Below are 18603 nucleotides of genomic sequence, written 5' to 3'. Positions count from 1 at the left end.
AGCGTTCAGTCCTGTGGACACACGGCTCGCTCTACCCAGAGGGCGGGTGTGACACGTCCCAGCGTGGGACTGCTGCAGTGTCTACAGTGCCTGTCTGTTGGAGTCTCTGTGGTCTTGACCCTGTTGAAACATCGAGAAGGAACCAGTGGGGAAGGTCTGGAGCTGCAAGACAGAAAGAACCAGTGAGGAGGGGCTCTGGGGAAGCCAGAGGCAAGAGTGGGGCGCCTGGGGCCAGTGAGGGGGGTCCTGGGGCCAGTCGGGGGGGTCAGGGGCCAGTGAGTTGGGGGTTCCGGGGAAGCCGGAGGCAAGAGTGGGGGGCCAGAACCAGAGGCAGGGCCTGGCTTTGCCATTGCAGAGGGGAGGAGAGAGCCCAGCGCAGGTCGGTTCGCAGCTGGGGTGGCTATGAGGGGCTCCTGCCGTGGGCCTGGATTTGGGTCCGTGAGGTGGGAGGCAGGGTCACCTGCTTGGGCGCGTGGGAGGGTCGGGATGTGGGGCAGGGGAGATGGAGGTCTGAAGTGGTCATGGGAGACTGGTCAGCCCAGGTGACTTGAGAGCCGAGGCTGGGGTCCACCGCGCTCCCGCAGCACCTTCCGGGCCGTGCCAAGTTGCCCTGGAACAGGTGCTGGGGAACTCGGGGGCCAGGCCGCCGCCCCAAGAGGTCTGTGGTGCCACCTGCTGGGCAAGAGCCACATGACGCCCAGGGAGTCCCCTTCCCCGCCCCAGGGGCTCCTCCCCAGACAGACAAATGCAGACCCCAGCAGACGCCAGACATGTCCACACCGCGACCCGGTCACAGGCTGAGCCCTGACCCAAGCCACACCGAGTGCTGAACAGGCCAGGGGATCCCGTGGTTGCGTCCCCAGAAAGGCAGGGGTCGGCGGGGGTCCTGGGTCTCCGGGCTGCGGCTGTGGCCCCCCCCTCACAGAGCTGCTCCCCCTGACAGGCTCCCCAGCCGCGAGAGCCCCCAGGCCCCGTGCCCTAGTGGAGCAGGCTCACACGCAGCCTCCCTGGCTCCATGCCCTGCCCAGACCTGTTCTAGAAACACACCACCCTTCCCCACGGCTGCCTCCACCTCCCACCAGCCAAGCGCAGGCGAGGCCGGGACTCAGCTGGGAAGGCCGGCAGGCAGGAGGGCTGGGGTGGCCTCCGTGGGGCCATGGAACCCACAGCAGGGCCCGTGCTGTACCGACAGCTGCAGCTCTGGGATCCAAGCTTGGAGTCCGGGCAGGAGGAGGAGGAGGAGGAGGAAGAGACCTCGGAGCTGGTCGTTCCTGATCCCCGGAGGCCCCAGGACTCCTCTAGGTGAGTCAGGGAGGGGTCTGGGCCCCCGGCAACTCAGGCCTGAGGCTGGTAAGTCCCTCCCTCTGGAGCCCCTAAGGTGGGGGCAGGTGTCGGACCGCCCCACGCCTGGCTCGGCTCCAGGAAGTTTCTGGGTGAACAGGGGAGGAGCGGAGCTGCGGCCCCAGACCTGGCCTCCGAAGGGACATCTGTACGAGGCCGGCCCGGCCAGCTGCTCTGCCAAGGGCTCCCAGCCCCCACTCCTGGTGCACCTGCCAGGCAGGTTGGATCCGGGCCGCACCCAACTAGGCCCCGCTCCCCACCCAGCCAAGCCCACCTGCGGCCTCCCTCCTGCCTCTCCAACCTCCTCCCCAGGGGCTCCCTCCCTAGCTGTCCTCGGTGTCCCCAAGCTCCTTCCAATCGCCGTGTCTCGTCCACGCCCTCTACCAGGAGGCCTTTCTCCTTGGCAAAACTGTAGTCCTCACACAAGTAAGACCAAGTTTTGGGGAAACGTCCCCTGGGTCCTCTTGGGGCTCTTGGTGGCCCTCCCGCCCCGGTCCTGGCTCAGGACACCCCTCTCTGCAGGGACGAGGCCGGTGGGCTGCCCGGGGCCTGGGCCCGCCTGGTCGCGGCCCTGCTACTCCTGGCCGTTGGCTTCTCCCTGGCGGTCAGACAGCTCCACGCCAGCAGCGGCTCTGCGGCCCCTCCTCCCAGCGGGCACTCCCACCACCCCGGCGTGTACCACCACGGGGGCGTCGTCAGCCCTGCAGGTCAGAGCGGGGAGCCGCTGGGGGAGGGGGGACGGGCCGGGGTCACGGTCCCGGGACGGCCGCCCCCTCTACGGTCTCCTCTTGCTGCAGCCACGTGCTCCCACCTGGGCCGAGAGCTGCTCGTCGCCGGGGGCAACGTTGTGGACGCCGGAGTGGGAGCTGCTTTGTGCCTGACGGTGGTACACCCTCATGCCACGGGGCTAGGTCAGTGACCCACAGCCCAGGTCTGCTCTTGGGCCCTGACCTCGGGGCCGCTTAGTGGCAGGACCTAGGACTCAGGCGGTAGCCCCAACCCTGGATTGTGGCCCCGGCTCCCACGTCCGTGTGGTCTTGACCCCCGTCTCCAGGCCTAGTGAGCAACTCCTGACCTCAGGCCGAGTCCGTGACCCTTCACCCGGGCTACCGAGTCCCCCTGACCCCCGTGCCCTGACTCCCGTGTGACCCCTTCTTCTCCTTCAGGTGCCACGTTCTGGGGCCTCTTCCACAATAGCACCTCGGGCAGTTCCACTGCCCTGATGCCAGGTCCGGCCCGGACGCTGGCCCCCGGCCTGGGGCTGCCGTCCGCTCTGCCGGCCCTGCGCCTGCTGCACGCACACTTCGGCCGCCTGCCCTGGCCACGCCTGCTGGTGGGCCCGGCCTCGCTGGCTCAAGACGGCTTCCTGGTGGATACAGCCCTGGCCGGGGCCCTGGCCGCCCGGAGCACGGAGGGCCTCTGTCCACTGCTCTGCCACGCCGACGGGACCCCGCTGGGCCCCGGGGCCCGTGCCACCAACCCCAAACTGGCTGCCGTGCTACGCGGGGCGGCAGTGGCCCCCACCCCAGACCTTGCCGGGGAAGCCCTGCTGAGTCTGCTGGCCAGAGACCTGGGGCTGCGGGGACCCTTGCCTGGGCCCAGGCCTACCCTGGAGCCAGCCCTGCAGCTACCTATGCCCCAGGGCATCCTGTCCACCACCCCCAGCCCCTCAGCTGGCCCAGAACTACTGGCGAGGGTGGAGGCGGCCTTGCGCTCTGGAGGGCCCAGCCCTGACCCCTGCCTGTTAGTCCCACGAGCGCCCGTGACCCCCGGGAGCGGCGTCCTGGCCACCATAGACAGCAGCGGCTCTGTGCTCCTCCTCACCTCCTCACTCAACAGCTCCTTTGGCTCTGGACATCTGTCCCCAAGCACCGGGGTTCTGCTGAGCGACCTGGTGGCCGAGTCTGCAAGTGAGGGCTGGGCTTGCCCCCTCGTCCTCCATGGTGGCTCTGATGACACAGAGGCTGATGTGTTGGGGCTGGTGGCTTCAGGAAACCCCGTAGTGGCCAGAGTCACGACTCGTGCCCTGCTCAGTCGCCTGGCGGGGCCCCAAGCCCAGGCCCAGCAGCAGCAGCAGGGACCAACACAGAGCCCTAGCATTTGTGGTCAAGGGACCCTGCTCCAGGTAGCTGCTCACGCAGAGCATGCTCACGTCTCCAGTGTCCCCAGTGGCTGCTGCACCTTCCAGGGCTTCTAAGTGTGGGGCAGTGGCCAGCAGGGCGTGGACCGGGCGGGGGTCTCCAGCCTGGAGGCAGGGACAGAGCAGGCCCAGCAGTGATGAAGTGCACACAGAGCACACTGCCAGCTCAGGCCCACAACCTCTGGCCTGGACTGGAGTTAGTCAGTTACCTGGACTGGAGTTCTGGCTCTTTTTTTTCAGTTAAGGAACCCAAGGACAATGAGGAAAGAGCCCCAGGCCCCGGGGCCAACCCTGAGTTCAGATCCAGCCCTGAGAAGGACAGGTAGAAAGACGCCAAGCCCCTGCCTTGGCTCCAGGCCCCATGGGCAAGGCTGGCAGAGCCCGGGGTACTGCTGGCCTCTCTGTCCTTCCCTTCAGGCCACCCTCTGCTGATCTGTGTCAACGGGGCTGGAAACAAAATAAAGATCAAGTCTCCTGAATGCCTTGTGCCATTCCTGTTCTTAGTTTCCCATCAGCCTGTGAAGTGTTCGGTGTGGCGGCTTCCCCCTTGGGCAGCACAGCTGACCTGCACCCAGACAGGCAGAGGCTGGGCCCTGCCTTTCAGCTTTCCCCTGCTCTGCTCACCTCGGGCCCCCTGGGGCACCATGTTTTCCTCTCATTTTCCAAGACAGGCAGCAGGGGTTGAGAGGAGGAACAGGAGATACCCTAGGGGCCTGGGTCCAAAAGTGGCCGCAGTTGGGGTGTGGGATTTGGCTGGGGGACGGAGCGGGGCGGGGCTTCGCCCTGACATTGCCTGCCTCCCACATCCCCCCAGGGCTGGGGTCCCTCGGGACTATAAGCCTCTAGAGACAGCTTCTCCAGGCCAGAAGCTGGGGAGGCCCTCTGTACTCCCGCCTGCCCTTGGAAAAGTTATGTCTGATTTTGTAGAACCCTTGATCAGCAAAGAGAATCCTCCCCCAGCTCAGTGGATGGTACCACCATCTACCCAGCTATTTTAGCCCCAAACCTGGCATCGCTCTCTTTTCTGCTCCCTCACATCCATCCCTCCTTACCAGCTCCAAATTAGCTGGAATCTGACCTCATTTCATATTACACTGCGGTCTGTCTCTAACGGTTCTTCCTGCTTCTCCCTCGGCAATCCGACAATCCATTCCCCACATAGCCACAGAACAATCTTTTAAAAATGTAAATAGGATCAAGGCTAGTCCTTGCATAAAACCCTCCAACAACTTCCCATCCACGCTCCGATTAAACCCAGTAGCGAAAGTTCCCCCCGCCCCTCCGTCCCCGGGCCGGGCTGGCCCCGCCCCCAGCCGCCATAGGCCCCGCCCCTCCCGACGAGACCCCGCCCCCCGCGGTCAGTCCAGTGCGCACGCGCGGCGACCTGACCCGGAAGAGGTCGTCTTCAGAGCCCACGTGTTCGAGGAGCATGGCGGAGATGGAGAGTCAGGACGTCGCCGAGCCCATGGCCCCCGGGGAGGCGAGCAAGAGCGGCGCCCGGCCCGCCGACCGTGAGGGCCTGCTGAAGCACAGCCGCGAGTTCCTGGACTTCTTCTGGGACATTGCGAAGCCTCAGCAGGAGACGCGGCTGGAGGCCACGGAGAAGCTGCTGGAGTATCTGCGCGCGAGGCCCCAGGTACGGTGGCGGGGCCCGGGGCAGGGGGCTGCGTGCCTGCGGCGGAGAAGCGGCGGCGGCGGCGGCGGCGGCGGGAGCTGGGCCCGGGTGCCCTGGTGAGCGCGCCCCGAGGGGCGGGGGTGGGCCCGCGCGGGACGGCTCCACACTGGAGGATGCGCTTGGGTCCGCAGGGAGCCGAGATGAAGTACGCCCTGAAGCGCCTCATCACTGGGCTCGGGGTCGGGCGAGAGACCGCCCGGCCCTGCTACAGTCTGGCCCTGGCACAGGTGAGGCGGTGGCTCCTGGAAGGGCCCAGCCGTGCTGGTCGGAGGCTGAGGGGTGAGGAGGGCAGTGGTCTGAGCGGAAGCTGGGGGCGGGCCGGTGGGGTGGGGGGGACCGGGCTAATGTCCTCACGTGGAGGTGGAAAGTGCCTCAGCAAGGCCCGCGTACAGAGAAGCCCGGTCAGGTGGAGGAGGAGGATGGTAAGTGGGTTGGCCAGCCCCCCCCCCCCCCCCCCGGGTGCGTCTGCTGGGCATAGTCAGCTCTGGGCTGGGTTCTGACCTGGGCAAGGCTCAGGGCTCTTTTCAGCTCGTAGGCCACCCCTTGAGGAACGTGGGCAATGAGCAGGTGGGGGGCAGGTGCGAGGGATAAAGTTCCAGTCTTTTAGGAGGGTCGTGGGGGAGCTCAGAGCAGGCTGTGGAGACAGACTGGGAGTCTCAGGCATTCTAGGCGCCAGAGGAGGTACTTCCTGAACCCGGGGTGGTCATGAGGCAGAGAGACAAGATTCTGGTTCATCTGAGCAGCGGTGCTCCACACCGCTGCTCCACACTCTTTTGGGGGGGGAGGTGCGGCAAGCAGTCTCAGAGGCAGCCTTGGGGTGGGGGCAGGGGCCCAGGTCCTCTGGGCAGAAGTTGAAGGGAGTCGGAGGAGGCTGAGGTCTGTTGGGTGGGGCTGGACATCCCCCTGACCCCTGTCGCGACCCCCCCCCTCCCGCCAGCTGTTACAGTCTTTCGAAGACATCCCCTTGTGCAGCATTTTGCAGCAGATACAAGAGAAGCACGACCTGCAGAAGGTCAAGAAGGTGAGAGTTAGCGGCTTTAGGGGGATCTCAGCCCCTGGGTGGGGACACTGGGCCCTTCTCACTCGCGCCTGAAATTCCTTTCCAGGCAACGATGAGACCTGCTCTGTTTGCAAACCTGTTTGGGGTGCTCGCCCTCTTTCAGTCAGGCAGGCTGGTGAAGGTAGGAGATTTGGCGGGGGACTGCGCTGGCTGGGGAGTGACGGGGGGTTGGGGCGACAGCGGCACGCCCTCCTCACGCCCTGTCCCCTGTGGGCGCCAGGACTCAGAGGCGCTGATGAAGTCAGTGAAGCTGCTGCAGACCCTGGCCCAGCACCACAACCACCTGCAGGAGCAGCCCCAGAAGGCCCTGGTGGACATCCTGTCGGAGGTACGGGCTTCACAGCTCGGGGCCTAGGGTAGCGCTCCCTGGTACCCGAGCACAGAGAGGAAGCATCAGAATGCCCTCGAACAGCATCGGCCTGCAGAATCGTGAGAGCGTGCAACTTGACGTTGATTGGGACCTGAATTAAAGAGCGAAACGGGAGCGAGCGTAGTTTAGCGACGTGTGTTAGTGAACCTAACGTGTTTAACGTGTTGTTTGAGCACGCCATCAGTGCAGAAGGTTGCAGAGTTATCTTACGTTCTCCATCGAGTTTCCGGAATCCAGCGTGTAGGTTATACTTAATACGCGTCTCGACTTAGGTCAGCCCGTTCTAAGAGCCCGGGGGCTGCCGTGTTGGACGGTGCGGTTCTAGAACAGTCCCTGGCACGTGGCAAGTACATTAAACGTGCTTGCCGTTGTTGTTTTGGATAGAGCTGGCCCCCCAGGTCTCTGCTGCCCTGCCTGGGACATGGAGGCGGGCTAGTCCCTGGAACTCTTTGCTCCCGAGGACAAGACAAAGACTGGCATAGTCCTGGCCCCAGAGCTAGGAGGACCAGGCTTCAAATCTCAGCTGTGTACTCAGGGCACCTTGTATAACAAATGAGCTAATCCAGAAAAAAACAAGGGACAATTAAGAGGACTCTCAATTAGCGTCAGCTGGGTAGTTGTTAAAAACCCAGTGTCCTGGGATTGGGGGTTTGAGCTTTTAAACACCTGGTACTGGTGCTGATGCCTCGTGGTGGGTCGTGGCTGCGCCACCTCAGACTGGCACTGTGTCAGGGCCTCACGGGAGCGTGGAAGGGGGAGGGCAAAGGATGCTGGGAGGGGGCCCCTCCCCCAATCCGCACCTCCCGTGCCCAGGTCCCCGAGGCCACGCTGCAGGAGATCCTGCCGAAAGTCCTCAGAGCCGACCTGAATTCAGTGCTCGGCTCCCCCGAGCACCTGGAGCTCTTCCTCCTGGCCCGGCAGAAGGTGCCCCGCAAGCTGGAGGAGCTGGTGGGACCGGTCAGCCTGTTCTCCGATGAGAACGTCCCCAGGTATGGGGGGGGCGGGCAGGCAGGCAGGGCGGGCAGGGCACTGCCCCTGGCCCCGCACAGGTTGGTGGTGTGGATGGGGTGCTCCTGCCGTCTGAGTCCCCGCACCCCGTCCCCAGACTGGTGAGCGTACTGAAGATGGCCGCCGCCTCCGTGAAGAAGGAGCGGAAGCTGCCGGCTGTTGCTCTGGACCTGCTCCGCCTGGCGCTGCAGGAGGGCAAGTTCCCACGGTTCTGGAAGGACGTGGTGGAGCAGGGGCTGCTGAAGAAGCAGTCCTGGCCAGCCAGGTGCGCGTGGTGCCCGTCCTTGCCCCCTCCCCTGCTTGTTGGCGGGGCGGGCTCGGGGCCCCCCGTCCGCCAGGGCGGCTGGACTCTGACAGGCTCCGCCGTGCACCCCGCAGCTACCTGTGTTTCCGCCTGCTGGGCGCAGCCCTGCCCCTGCTGTCCGCAGAGCAGCTGCCCCTGGTGATGCGGGGGGACCTGATCCGGCATTTCGGGGAGCACATGGTCACTGCTAAGGTGGGTATCCCCCCCCCCCACCACCCCGCAACCCAGCACTGTCAGCAGGGGCGGGGCACCGGGGTTCCTGGTGGGGAAGAGGGGCAGGCCGCCTCTGGGATCAGCCGGCTTCTGGTTTGCTGCAACATCCCGGGGTCTTCCTGTGTCAATGGTCTCGCTTGGGAACTGGGGTTCTCTTCCCTCTGGGTGATGGGAGCTACCTGAGTTCCCCCAGGCCTCCCCCTCTGAATGGAGTTTGGGCAGGGTCAGTTCGGGCCTCAGGCCCCTCGGCAGAGGCACGTGCAGCCCTCAGCCCCCCAGGCCTCCCCCACCCCAGCTGGGGAGAGCCCTTGTCCCCCACTGGTGTGCCCCACACTAGGCCCAAGCAGTGGACGGGAGAAGCAGGTGCCGATTAGGAGTTCGGGGTCAGGAGCCAGGGCTTGTCTGCTGGCCGAGAGCAGAGGAGCCGTGTCCCCCTCGGCCGCTGTGAGGACAGTAGGGGGAAAGCCCATGGAGGTTACCGCGCCAGGTGCCCAGGAGGTGCTGCTGTGATGCAGTCCTCCCCTCCGGACCGCCAGCTTCATGCTTCTGTGGGGGCGGGCCCAACTCCAGAGCGGAGGGCGGCCCACGTCCCAGTGCAGACGGTTGTCGTGAATGTGACGCAAATGTGTTGTGCACCCACGAGGGAAGTGCTCAGTTTTGAGCCCCACGGTGACAGCTAGGAGCTGGAGAGCTGGGTGTGGACCCGGGTCAGGTTGGTGGCCCAGCCCGTACTCTGCTACACCCTCGGTCCAGCCTGGACAACAGCCCGTCCTGGTGCAGTGAGAAGGGGGAAGGAGGGGCCTCCTGGGGCCGGGCCCCTCGGATGGGGCCTGTCTGTGTGCGGGGAGGAGGCGTGCCGGGCCTCAGGCGCGCCTGTTGGACAAGAGCTGTGGGACCCTCCTGGCGGATGACCCCAGTGTTGCGCCTGACTCTTGCAGCTCCCAAACCAGTTCAAGTTTGCTCCGGAGATGAACGAATACGTGGGTGCCTTCCTGGAAGGCTGCCGTGCTGACCCCGAGCGGCAGTTGGCGGTGGTGGTGGCCTTCACCTCTGTCACCAACCAGGGCCTTCCTGTCCTGCCTACCTTCTGGAGGGCCGTGCGGTTCCTGAGTCCCCCCGCCCTCAAGGGCTATGTGGCCTGGCTACGGACCATGTTTCTCCAGCCCGATCTGGACTCCTTGGTGGACTTTAGCACCAGCAACCAGAAGAAAGCCCAGGATGCTTCGCTGCACGTGTGAGTGGGCCCGCTGAGCCCAGAGCTCGGGCCCAGGGCCTGGGGCCCGGGTGGGGGCAGGGAAGAAAGGGCCGCAGCCAAGCCATGGCTCCCAAGGAAGGCCTCTGTTTCCCCTTGTTTTCCCGTGCCGGGGGGGATGTTGGTCTGTCTGCGGGGAGGGGCAGAGGAGGACTGTTGTGCTGTCTCTGAGTGGCTCCCTACCTGGCTCTCCCCCACCAGGCCCGAGCGAGCTGTGTCCCGGCTGCGGAAGTGGCTCATCCTGCGCCTGGTCAGCATCGTGGACACCTTGCACGTGGAGAAGGAGGAGGATGTGATTGAGGAGGTGGCCAGGTGTGAGCAGGCTCTGTCCCCAGCTCCCTGGAGGGGGACCAAGAATATGGTCTTCCTGGATCCAGAAGGCTCGGGTCAGGTCGTCGGGTGGAGGCCGGCCATTCTTGCCCCTTAGGCAGAGGGGGTTTGGGGAACATCCTTGAGAGGCCCCGTGAGGAGGGGACCCCGGGAGTGTGGAGCTGGGGGGCCACAGGCGTCGGCGATGTCAGGGAAGCCCCCCGCACTGGCCTCGTCTGCCGCCTCACGCAGCCCTTGTGTGCAGAGCCCGTGCTGTGACTTGGTGGGACGCAGCTGCGGGTCCGCCTCCGTTCCAAGGGCCAGATCCTGCTTCTGTTCCCGGTTCGGGCCCGGTTATGTTCAGCGGGAGGTCCAGACTTGGGAGACGTTCTCTGCCACCAGGCCCTGGGTGGTGCCCTCGTGGGAGGGGGCCGCTGAGACCTGTGCTCCCCCCACCCCCACAGGTTTTGCTTCTTCCACTCGTTCTTCGAAGCGAAGAAGCCCACGTCCCAGATCCCAGAGACCGAGCAGCGGTTCTCCTTTCCTCTGGAGAGTCGGACGCGGGAGGTGGTCGGCAGCGCCTTCTTCAGGTGGGCGGCTGTGGAGAGGGCAGGGCGGGCTGGTGGCCCCGAGAGCCCTCGGCCCGGCTGGTGACCCCGGCCCCTGCACTCCCCCAGCCTGCTGCAGACCCTCAGCACCCAGTGCAGGCAGGCGCCCGAGCAGACCCAGGACAGCCAGCCCTGGACCTACCGCCTGGTCCGGTTTGCAGACTCGCTGCTGAACCACAGCCGGAACGTGGCCGCCCTGACGCCCTTCACGGCGCAGCAGCGCCAGGCCTGGGACCGGTGAGGGGGTGGGGTTTCCCGGGGGGCCGGTGGGATGCCCTGGGGTCCGGAGGGCAGCGGCCTGAGAGCGTGCCCGGCTCCCCCCAGGATGCTGCAGAGTGTGCGGGAACTGGAGGCCACCTCCTCGGGGGCCGGGGCCAAGGCCGCCGCCTTCCAGCACCTGCTTCTCCTGGTGGGCATCTACCTCTTCAAGGTATGGATGGCACTTGGGGTCTGGGGCACCACAGCTTTCCTCCCGACGGGGCGGGGGGTGGGGGGTGCTCTGGGTGGACCACAGCCCGAGAAGAGTCGCTCCGTGCACCTCATGGCCAGTTGTGTCCTGAGCTCTCCGTGCGGCGTCTCTGATCTGTGACCCCCCTCCTCCGCCCCGCCGACTGGTGGGGCGAGTAGCGCTCAGGCCACACACACAGCTGTTGGCGGGGGTTCAGATACCAGGTCTGACCGCACGGCCCCCCCAGGCCCCCCAGCATTGCCTCACTGAGCAGAGGTGGTGGGCGTGGAGGGGAAAGTGCCTCCTTCCCGGGAGGGCCCGACTCTGGGCAGGCCTGTCCCCAGGGGCGCTGCTGTCCTCTCTGATGCCCGAGGACAAGGTCCCGCCTGTGCTCCTGCAGCCTCTCCCGCGGGAATCCAGGGAGGCCGGTGGGGTTAGCGTGTGTTCCTGTCGCCGCCCAGCCCGCGGTCGTGTGCCGCGTCGCTGCGTCCCCACGTTGGTTCTCGTACGCCAGACCGAGGTGTCTCTAGATCCATTGTCTCCCTTTCTGTGCCGGCAACTTGTGACCCTCCTGCTCCCTCTGGTTTCTCAGGAGCTTTTTCTTCCCAGGCCACGGGGTGGGGTCGGGGTTCCTGCCTCTGGCTGCTGGGCTGTGGTGGTGGTTTCTGCTTCCAGGCTGCAGACGCTCTGAGCGTGGCCTGTAGGCGAGTTGTGTGTGTGCGTGGTGGCCACGGTGCCCCTCGAATGCGTGGCAGCAGGGGCCCCCCCTCCCCTGCTGGTTACGGGACACGCTAGACGCCTGCCCAACCCCAGGGCCTCTTAGCTGGACGAGGAGTGAGGTGCATAAAGGGCCGGGTGTTGGGCTCTCGTCTGCCTTTCTGGTACCACAGTCACACTGACCATCTCGGGCCCCCCAACTCACTGGGCAGTGGCTGCAGTCCGGGCTTAGCCGGGCAGGTGGGGTTAAACTGGATTTGAATTCGCTCAGGTTAATAAATTTGGGTACTTTGTAACAGTGTGGAGGTAGGCGTGGGAGGAAAATCTAGCTTTGGGGATCCAGCTGGGACAGGTTTGTGGCGACCCTGAGCTGGCTGACCTCGTCAGACTCCATGGCTTCATGTGGCTCCCGGGGTCCCGGTGAGGGACTGGCTGAGGCAGGCTGGGGGTCCCATGCAACACCAACTGCTCCCGCTTGACCAGCCCCTCCCCTGGCTCAACAAGGCCTGGAACGGGCCCGGTTTCTGATTCTGTCCTCGCCCTACCACAGTCCCCCACAGAGAGCTGTGACCTCCTGGGTGACATCCAGACGTGCATCAAGAAGAGCCTGGGGGAGAAGACACGCAGGACCCGCTCCAAGGCCACCAGTGGGTCACTGTCCCCGGGGCAGGGGGCGGGGCATGAACCATGAATGGGGGGGGGGTGGCGGGGCCGGCCCAGGCTCAGCCTGTCCCGTCTGCAGACCCCCAGGAGCCGCCGTGGGTGGAGGTGCTGGTGGAGATCCTGCTGGCCCTCCTGGCCCAGCCCAGCCACCTGATGCGCCAGGTGGCCCGCAGTGTGTTCAGCCACATCTGTTCCCACCTGACCCCACGTGCCCTGCAGCTAATCTTGGATGTAAGTTGGGGCCTCTGGGCAAATGGGCCCCGGGATGGGGCCTTGCGAGCACCAGGCTGCATCTCGGCTGCCCTTCTGTCCCGTCGGTGTCACTGTAATGTGTTCAGACCGCCACTGCACACATGGGCCGTTCCCTGGGGTGCACCGAGGGCCCCTGGGTGTGGGTGCTGGGTGCGTGGCCTTCTCTCTCGGGCCCCATTTTCCTCCCTGAAATAGGGACCTTTTGGCCCAGATCGCACAGGGTGTGGTTGGAGATCTGGGGAGGGTAAAGGCTCTGCGATGGGGCAGCCGTCTGGGAATCCCTGCAGGTGCTGAACCCCGAGAAGAATGCGGACGAGGACAGCGTGGTGGTCACGGACGGCTCGGAGGAGCAGCTGGAGGGCGCAGAGGTGCGTGCCAGCGTGGGGCCAGGTGGGGCAGGCGGATGTGTAGACGCGCGTGGGAGACCGGAGGTACAGCACAGTGGCCCCGCAGGACAGGAGCTCCGACGGCGAGGACGACAGGGCCTCGGCCGGTGAAGAGGACAGTGGTGAGGACAGTGACGACAGTGAGGAGGAGGACCGCGATGCGGACGTGGACCAGGGCTTCCGGGAGCAGCTGATGGCGGTGCTGCGGGCGGGAAAGGCGCTGGTGAGCGGCGGGGCGGGGAGGGGGGGGGGGCCCGCGTCCGTACCCAGAGGCCAGCCGCTCACGGGCGTCGTGCGTCAGGGCACGGTGGACGGTGAGGACGACGACGACGACGGTGACGAGCTGGGGGACGAGGCCATGATGGCCCTGGACCAGAACCTGGCCAGCCTCTTCGCCGAGCAGAAGCTGCGCATCCAGGCCCGGAAGGACGAGAAGGATAAGCTACGGAAGGAGAAGGTTCTCCGGCGAGACTTCCAGATCCGGGTGAGCCCCAGAGCCCCCAGTGTCGCGTGGCCCGCCCTCCCCGCGATGTCCCTGTGCCCGCTGAGCCCGCCCCGTCCTGGCCGCAGGTCCTGGACCTGATCGAGGTGCTGGTGACCAAGCAGCCGGAGAGCCCGCTGGTGCTGGAGCTGCTCGAGCCCCTGCTGGACGTCATTCGGCGCAGCATGCGCACCAGCAGCACCAAGCAGGAGCAGGATCTCCTGCACAAGACAGCCCGCATCTTCACGTGAGCGCCGGCCCTCTCGCTCAGCTGTCCCGCGTCCCTCCTGGCGCCCGCTCTTTGCCAGAACCGTGGTCCTGGGGACCACTCCCTGCCCTCGGGGTCCCCACATGGAGGAATCAGACCGATGGTCCAGCAGTGACACCCCGGGGCTGTGGCAGGGGGCGGGTGGGAGACCGGAGCACGGAGTGGTGGGGCCCAGGGGCCCCTCTTGAGGTACCAGGGAACCCTTGCTGGGAAAGGGGTCCTCAGGCCTGGAGGCCCCAGGCAGGGCAGGGAAGGTGGTCTCGACAGGAGCTGGTCACACACAGGTGGAGGAAGGCCTGGTGGCCCGGAGCCCATCAGTGTTGGGGGTCCACGGAGCTGTTCTCATCAGCAGGAGCTCCCGGAGGGATAGTTTGCGTTTAGGAAGGGACGATGAGTGGGTGGGTCGTCCCGGAGCAGGGGGCCCGGCAAGAGAGACGACACAGGTCGGGGGTGCAGACCTGCCTTCCGGAGCAGAGACGCGGCCTAGCTTAGACGCGAGATGCGGAGCTTAGGTCACAGAGGAATGGGGGAGAGCGGGACAGACAGTGCCCCAGGTGACGCTTCCTGGCTGTCCCTGCCACCTGTCTGGGCAGCGCTGAGCTGGTTGAGTGACCTACTTCTCTTCCCCCGAGGACACCGACCCTCATGTTAGGGCTCAGGGGCCACTCTCCCACGGGGATGGGGGCAGACGGGAGATGTGGACCGGGTTTCCCGTGGTGCAGCCTTGTCCCTGGGGGCTGGTTTCTCTGGCTCGTGCTCGGCAAATGCAGGTGGCCCTGGGCCGCCCCCTGCAGCTTTGGTCGCGTCCCTGTTCTCGGCAGGGAGGGTGGCGGAGGTGTGGTGACCGGCTCTCCCCCCATGGCCCCACAGACACCACCTGTGCCGCTCCCGGCACTACTGCCACGACGTGGGACGCCTCGTGGGGACCCTGTACGCCCAGGTGGAGCGGCTGGTGCAGCAGGCCGGCCGCCAGGCCGACGCCGCCGTGTCCCTCTACTATTTCAACGCAGCCCTGTACCTGCTCCGCGTCCTGAAAGGCAACGCTGCCGGCAAGCCTGTGTGCAAGGCCCCCAAGAAGGAGAAGGCCGGCTCCCAGCCCAAGGGCCCCGAGGTGAGTGGGCCCCGCCCCGGAAGTCACAGCCCACGGCGCACCCAGGCAGCCGGCCGGGGCCGCCTGCCTGTTTCACAGATGGGGAGTGGAGGCCACGACTCCCGGGGACCCAGCTCTCAGCCTTCCGAAGGCGGTCCGGGCTCTGCCCCGTACCGGGGACCCTCTGCCCTGCGTCACACGGGCTCTCTCTCAGGTGGCCCAGGCTGCCGGCGGCTTGGATTTGAGCCTCGTGACCCCGATCTATTCATCAGCGCTGACCTCCTTCCTGACCAGGCGCAACAGTCCGCTCACCGTCACTATGTTCCTCAGTCTCTTTTCCCGGCACCCGGTGAGTATAGGGGCCGGCCCGCCCCCGGGGCCCCTGCTCAGCCCAGGCCCCACCTCACCGGCCTGTCACTTCCTCCATAGGTGCTGTGTAAGAGCCTGCTGCCCGTCGTGATCCAGCACGTGACGGGCCCAGCGCGGCCCCGCCATCAGGTAGGGACTTCCCAGGTCCCGGCCCCAGGCCTGATTTACCCCCCATGACTCACCATTGGCTGGGTGTTTGTGAGGCCCAGGAAGTGCCCAGGCTAGGGCAGGCCCACCCCTGCCCCTTTGACCTGGTCAGCCCCTGCCCCGCCGTGTGCACAGGGTCACGGGGAAAGGGGAGGCTTTGCTCCCACCACGGCCACATCCCGTGGCCTGAACCCTCGGGCTCCTCCACACACACACTCTGACCTTTGCGGCCGAGGCCTCTAGCTGTCCCCGGGCCTGGATGGGTGGGACAGGGGATTGTGAGCCCGGAGGAAGATGGCCCTGAGCGAGTGAGAGGGCCGGGTGCTGTCCCAGCTGCTCCCTCTGTGCCACGGGGGCCGTCTCTGCTCCTGGTGGGGGCCGGGCCCAGGTGGCTGCTGAGGCCAGGGCTGCAGGGCCGGGCAGGTGGGACCCGCAGCAGTGGCTTCTCAAGCTCGGGGCCTGCACGCTGAAGCCCCCGTGACCGCACCCCCCCCAGGCCCAGGCCTGCCTGCTGCTCCAGAAGGCCCTGCCCACACGGGAGCTGCGGGTGTGCTTTGATGACCCTGAGTGGGAGCAGCTGGTCAGCCAGATCCTGGCGAAGGTCACGGAGGTGAGGGCCACGGTGGGGGCGGGGTTGCCGCCCATATTCCCGTCCAGGGTGATTTTCTGGGGCCCTGAGCCTCGGGGGGAGGGGTCGGGCTGCCCTGCCCCCAACCCCGAGACCTCCCCTCCCTCGGGGTCCGGGGTCCAGGGTCCAGTGGGCAGTCCTGCAGAGCGGCTCAGCTGGCCGTCTCTCCCCCTAGAACCTGCGGACGCTGGGTGAGGCGCAGACCAAGTCGGAGCATCAGAAGGAACTGTCGTCTTTGGGGCTGCTCAACACCCTCTTCAGGACCATTCACCAGGAGGTGGGGGCGGGGAGCATGGGCAGGGTCGGGGTGAGCCGAACTCACGGGAGGACGTGAGGAGGGTCCTGGCCAGCACGTTTCTGGGCCTGGGGAGGGGTGGGCCTGCGAGCGAGGCGCTTATGGGCCGCCAGGAGCTGGGGGTGAGTGGTTCTCCAAGTCCAGCCCTGGGGGGTGGGGGGGAGGGTCCAGGAGTCCTTAGCGAGGATGCTGGTCAGAGCCCGCTGGCAGGGCGTCTCGGGGAGCAGACTCCTGGGCCAAGGCTGCGCAGACCACAGGTGTACCCGGGGGGCAGTGGGTTACAAAATTAATCCATTCGCTGCGTGGCAGGGAGGGCACAGGGGGGCTCTGGGCAGAGAGAGGCCTGAGGGGGGTCGAGGAAGGGGTGGGGCCTTCTGGCTGCGGGAGGGGGCTCTCCTTCCCTCCCAGGTGACGGAGGCCTGATGCACAGGCAGGAGGGGTGGCAGGACTGGGGACCCAGAGCCAGGCAGAGGCCCTGCCTCCCGTCACCTTTGCGGCCACCCTTTTCCCTGTCCCCGCAGAAGCTGACCGTGGACTTGACCGCCGTCCTGGGCGTGCTGCAGAGCAAGCAGCAGAGTCTGCAGCAGAGGGAGTGTGCGGCCGGGTCCAGCCGCCTCTACGACCTCTACTGGCAGGCCATGAAGGCGCTGGGAGTCCAGTACGTGCCGGGCAGCGGGAGGGGGGGGGCCCTCCTGGGGCGTGTGCCTCAGGGTGGTCCTGGCAGGCCACGAGGGCCCTCACAGTCCAGTGGGGGCCCGCGGGACCCTCGTAGTGTGCGTTATCCCGGGGGAGCTCTTGGGCAGCTTTTGTCCCTCCGTTCCACAGGGGTGGGTTCCCTTCTCTCATTTTGCTCCCTTGCAGGCGCCCCAAGTCAGCGAAGAAGGAGGCCAAGGAAGTCCCCAGCGTCACGCAGAACCCCGTTAGCACGAAGAGGAAGAAGAAAGGATTCTTGCCAGAAACAAAGAAGCGCAAGAAGCCTAAGTCAGAGGGTCCCGCGCCAGAGGAGGGTGCCAGGCCTGCAGCCGCTGGTGAGCAGCAGCCCCCCAGCACAGGCAAGAAGAGGAGGCACAGGAGGAAGGCCACGGTGCCCGCCCAGGCCCAGGCGAAGCAGAGGCCGGCCCCGGACCCCGCCGCCGCCGCCATCACGGGCCCCGGCACCCCCGCCAAGACCCCAAAGCTGAAGAAAAAGCGGAAGCTGTCCCAGGTGAACGGGGCCGCTCCCGTGTCCCCCGTGGAGCCTGCTGGCAAGAAGCAGCCTCAGAAGGATCTGCCCGAAAAGGGGGTCTCCGGCAAGTCCCCACAGTCCGCGCTGCCGCGGAAAAAGGCCAGGCTGTCTTTGGCCAGCAGGAGCCCCAGCCTCCTCCAGAGCGGGGCCAAGAGGAAGAAAGCGCAGCTCAGGAAGGCCCGGAAGCCCTGAGCGCGGGCCCCGCCCCAGAGACCCCAGTGTTTTCACCGTGATCTTCACAAACGAGCCGGAGGGAGCGCGTGGTGCCCCGTGTCCCCCGCCCCCGGGCTGCTCTGCTGGGGGAGCCAGCGGGCCATGATTTAAATAGGTTTATTCCTTCATTTACAAGAGGAATATATTTGGTTTTTCTCTTAAGACTCTGAGATTCACAATCAGCAGCTCTAAAAAATAAAGGAGGAGTTTGGCTTCCGGAAGGAAGAGGAGGCGAACTTGGACCTGGTTCTTGTACAACAAGAAAACATCGCTGGGGCCCCGGTTGAGGCTGGGGTGGGAGGCGGCCAGGCTGGTCTTTGGGGGTCCCACCCCCTCGCAGGTACCCCAGAGCTGGGTGAGGAGCAGGTGCCTGCTAGCTTGCACACACTGAAGCCACGCCGGCGGGAACTACGGGGCAAAGCGTCGCCTAGGCTGGCTCTTGGGGTCTCCTACCCGCCACCTTGATTTCAGCCAGTGTGCGGGGAGCGTGTGTGGAGCGGGGGCAGGGGTGTGCAAGTGCACGTGGCGGGGCGGGGGGTGGGGGGGAGGGGCGGTGGGAGTGGAGGTGCCCTGGGCACCGTGGGCACAGGGTGTGCGGTCGGGTCCCCGCCTGGGTGGCCCTCACCTAGGAGACCGCCAGGCCGAGCGCCAGCCCCGGCAGCAGGGACCAGTGTCCAGCAGCACCCCCGAGGTCAGAGCCTGAAGATCCGCCCCGAGGCCTGGGCCGCCCCTTCTCCGTGCAGTCCAGGGTCTCCAAAGCTGCCACGTGGGAAAGTCCAGCCGCCCAGGACCATGTAAGGTGGTGACGCCCCAGGCTCTCCCCACACACGCGCTGGGGGCTGCGTCCTCCCTGGGCCCCAGCGGCTGGGAGTCTGTCCGTCCGTGCGGCTCCCCCACACGCAGCCTTCCACGTCAGTTGAGGACGCGGCCTCTTGGTGCCACGGCCACTCGGCAGGCCCGCACCAGAGAGGGTGGGTGCCCAGCCTCGGGTCACATAGAAAGCTTCGCGTCTGCCCGGCAGGGCCGGGATGCCCTGGGACGCCTCCCAGGTAGGGCGACGGCACGGTCTCTTCGCCATCCTGGGGGCACCTAGAGAGAGAAGCCAGGTCACAGGCGGGGCTCCCTGCCGTTTGAAGAAAGA

At 66.2% G+C, this 18603-nt stretch overlaps 3 protein-coding genes across 12 annotated transcripts in view; 2 read left to right on the top strand and 1 right to left on the bottom strand.

The window, feature by feature from the left end:
- The first annotated feature begins 422 nt into the window (after window positions 1-422).
- Window positions 423-3960, top strand: GGT6 (gamma-glutamyltransferase 6). The gene is made up of 4 exons (XM_011288805.4): window positions 423-1302; window positions 1864-2048; window positions 2139-2252; window positions 2508-3960. Exons 1-4 carry the CDS (start codon window positions 1157-1159, stop codon window positions 3536-3538), a joined length of 1476 nt encoding a protein of 491 aa, XP_011287107.2. The 5' UTR covers window positions 423-1156; the 3' UTR covers window positions 3539-3960.
- Window positions 3961-4871: 911 nt separating this feature from the next.
- MYBBP1A (MYB binding protein 1a) lies at window positions 4872-17698 on the top strand. Its single transcript, XM_011288806.4, has 26 exons — window positions 4872-5117; window positions 5288-5383; window positions 6094-6177; window positions 6263-6337; window positions 6437-6544; window positions 7400-7575; window positions 7692-7859; window positions 7973-8090; window positions 9050-9345; window positions 9565-9675; window positions 10137-10262; window positions 10350-10517; window positions 10605-10710; window positions 11996-12092; window positions 12188-12339; window positions 12648-12728; window positions 12814-12969; window positions 13048-13230; window positions 13317-13474; window positions 14366-14606; window positions 14800-14934; window positions 15015-15083; window positions 15598-15711; window positions 15905-16006; window positions 16546-16682; window positions 16886-17698. Exons 1-26 carry the CDS (start codon window positions 4911-4913, stop codon window positions 17439-17441), a joined length of 4020 nt encoding a protein of 1339 aa, XP_011287108.2. The 5' UTR covers window positions 4872-4910; the 3' UTR covers window positions 17442-17698.
- Window positions 17564-18603, bottom strand: part of SPNS2 (sphingolipid transporter 2) — a 35423-nt gene continuing 34383 nt past the window's right edge. For 7 of the 10 annotated variants that reach the window (XM_045044126.1, XM_045044125.1, XM_023244680.2 and 4 more), the window contains one exon: window positions 17564-18551. In XM_045044126.1, the coding sequence (XP_044900061.1) occupies window positions 18155-18551 (397 nt within the window). In that variant the 3' untranslated portion in view covers window positions 17564-18154. The remainder of the gene's footprint in view (window positions 18552-18603) is intronic. The other 3 variants (XM_023244683.2, XM_023244682.2, XR_002738273.2) reach the window with 2 other exon arrangements.

Source organism: Felis catus, chromosome E1 (assembly GCF_018350175.1).
Source record: "Felis catus isolate Fca126 chromosome E1, F.catus_Fca126_mat1.0, whole genome shotgun sequence".
NCBI lineage: Eukaryota > Metazoa > Chordata > Mammalia > Carnivora > Felidae > Felis > Felis catus.
The sequence above is the reverse complement of the archived record's forward strand: the minus strand, read 5'-3'. Positions and strand labels throughout refer to the sequence as shown.

Excerpts from the sequence above, each read along its gene's own strand:
- MYBBP1A (XM_011288806.4), top strand. The coding sequence starts at position 4,911 with ATGGCGGAGATGGAGAGTCAGGACGTCGCCGAGCCCATGGCCCCCGGG. Across the intron at positions 10,711-11,995 it reads TGGGCATCTACCTCTTCAAG|TCCCCCACAGAGAGCTGTGA; the intron begins GTATGGATGGCA and ends GCCCTACCACAG. Across the intron at positions 12,340-12,647 it reads CCCTGCAGCTAATCTTGGAT|GTGCTGAACCCCGAGAAGAA; the intron begins GTAAGTTGGGGC and ends GAATCCCTGCAG.
- GGT6 (XM_011288805.4), top strand. The coding sequence starts at position 1,157 with ATGGAACCCACAGCAGGGCCCGTGCTGTACCGACAGCTGCAGCTCTGG. Across the intron at positions 1,303-1,863 it reads AGGCCCCAGGACTCCTCTAG|GGACGAGGCCGGTGGGCTGC; the intron begins GTGAGTCAGGGA and ends CCCTCTCTGCAG. Across the intron at positions 2,253-2,507 it reads CCCTCATGCCACGGGGCTAG|GTGCCACGTTCTGGGGCCTC; the intron begins GTCAGTGACCCA and ends CTTCTCCTTCAG.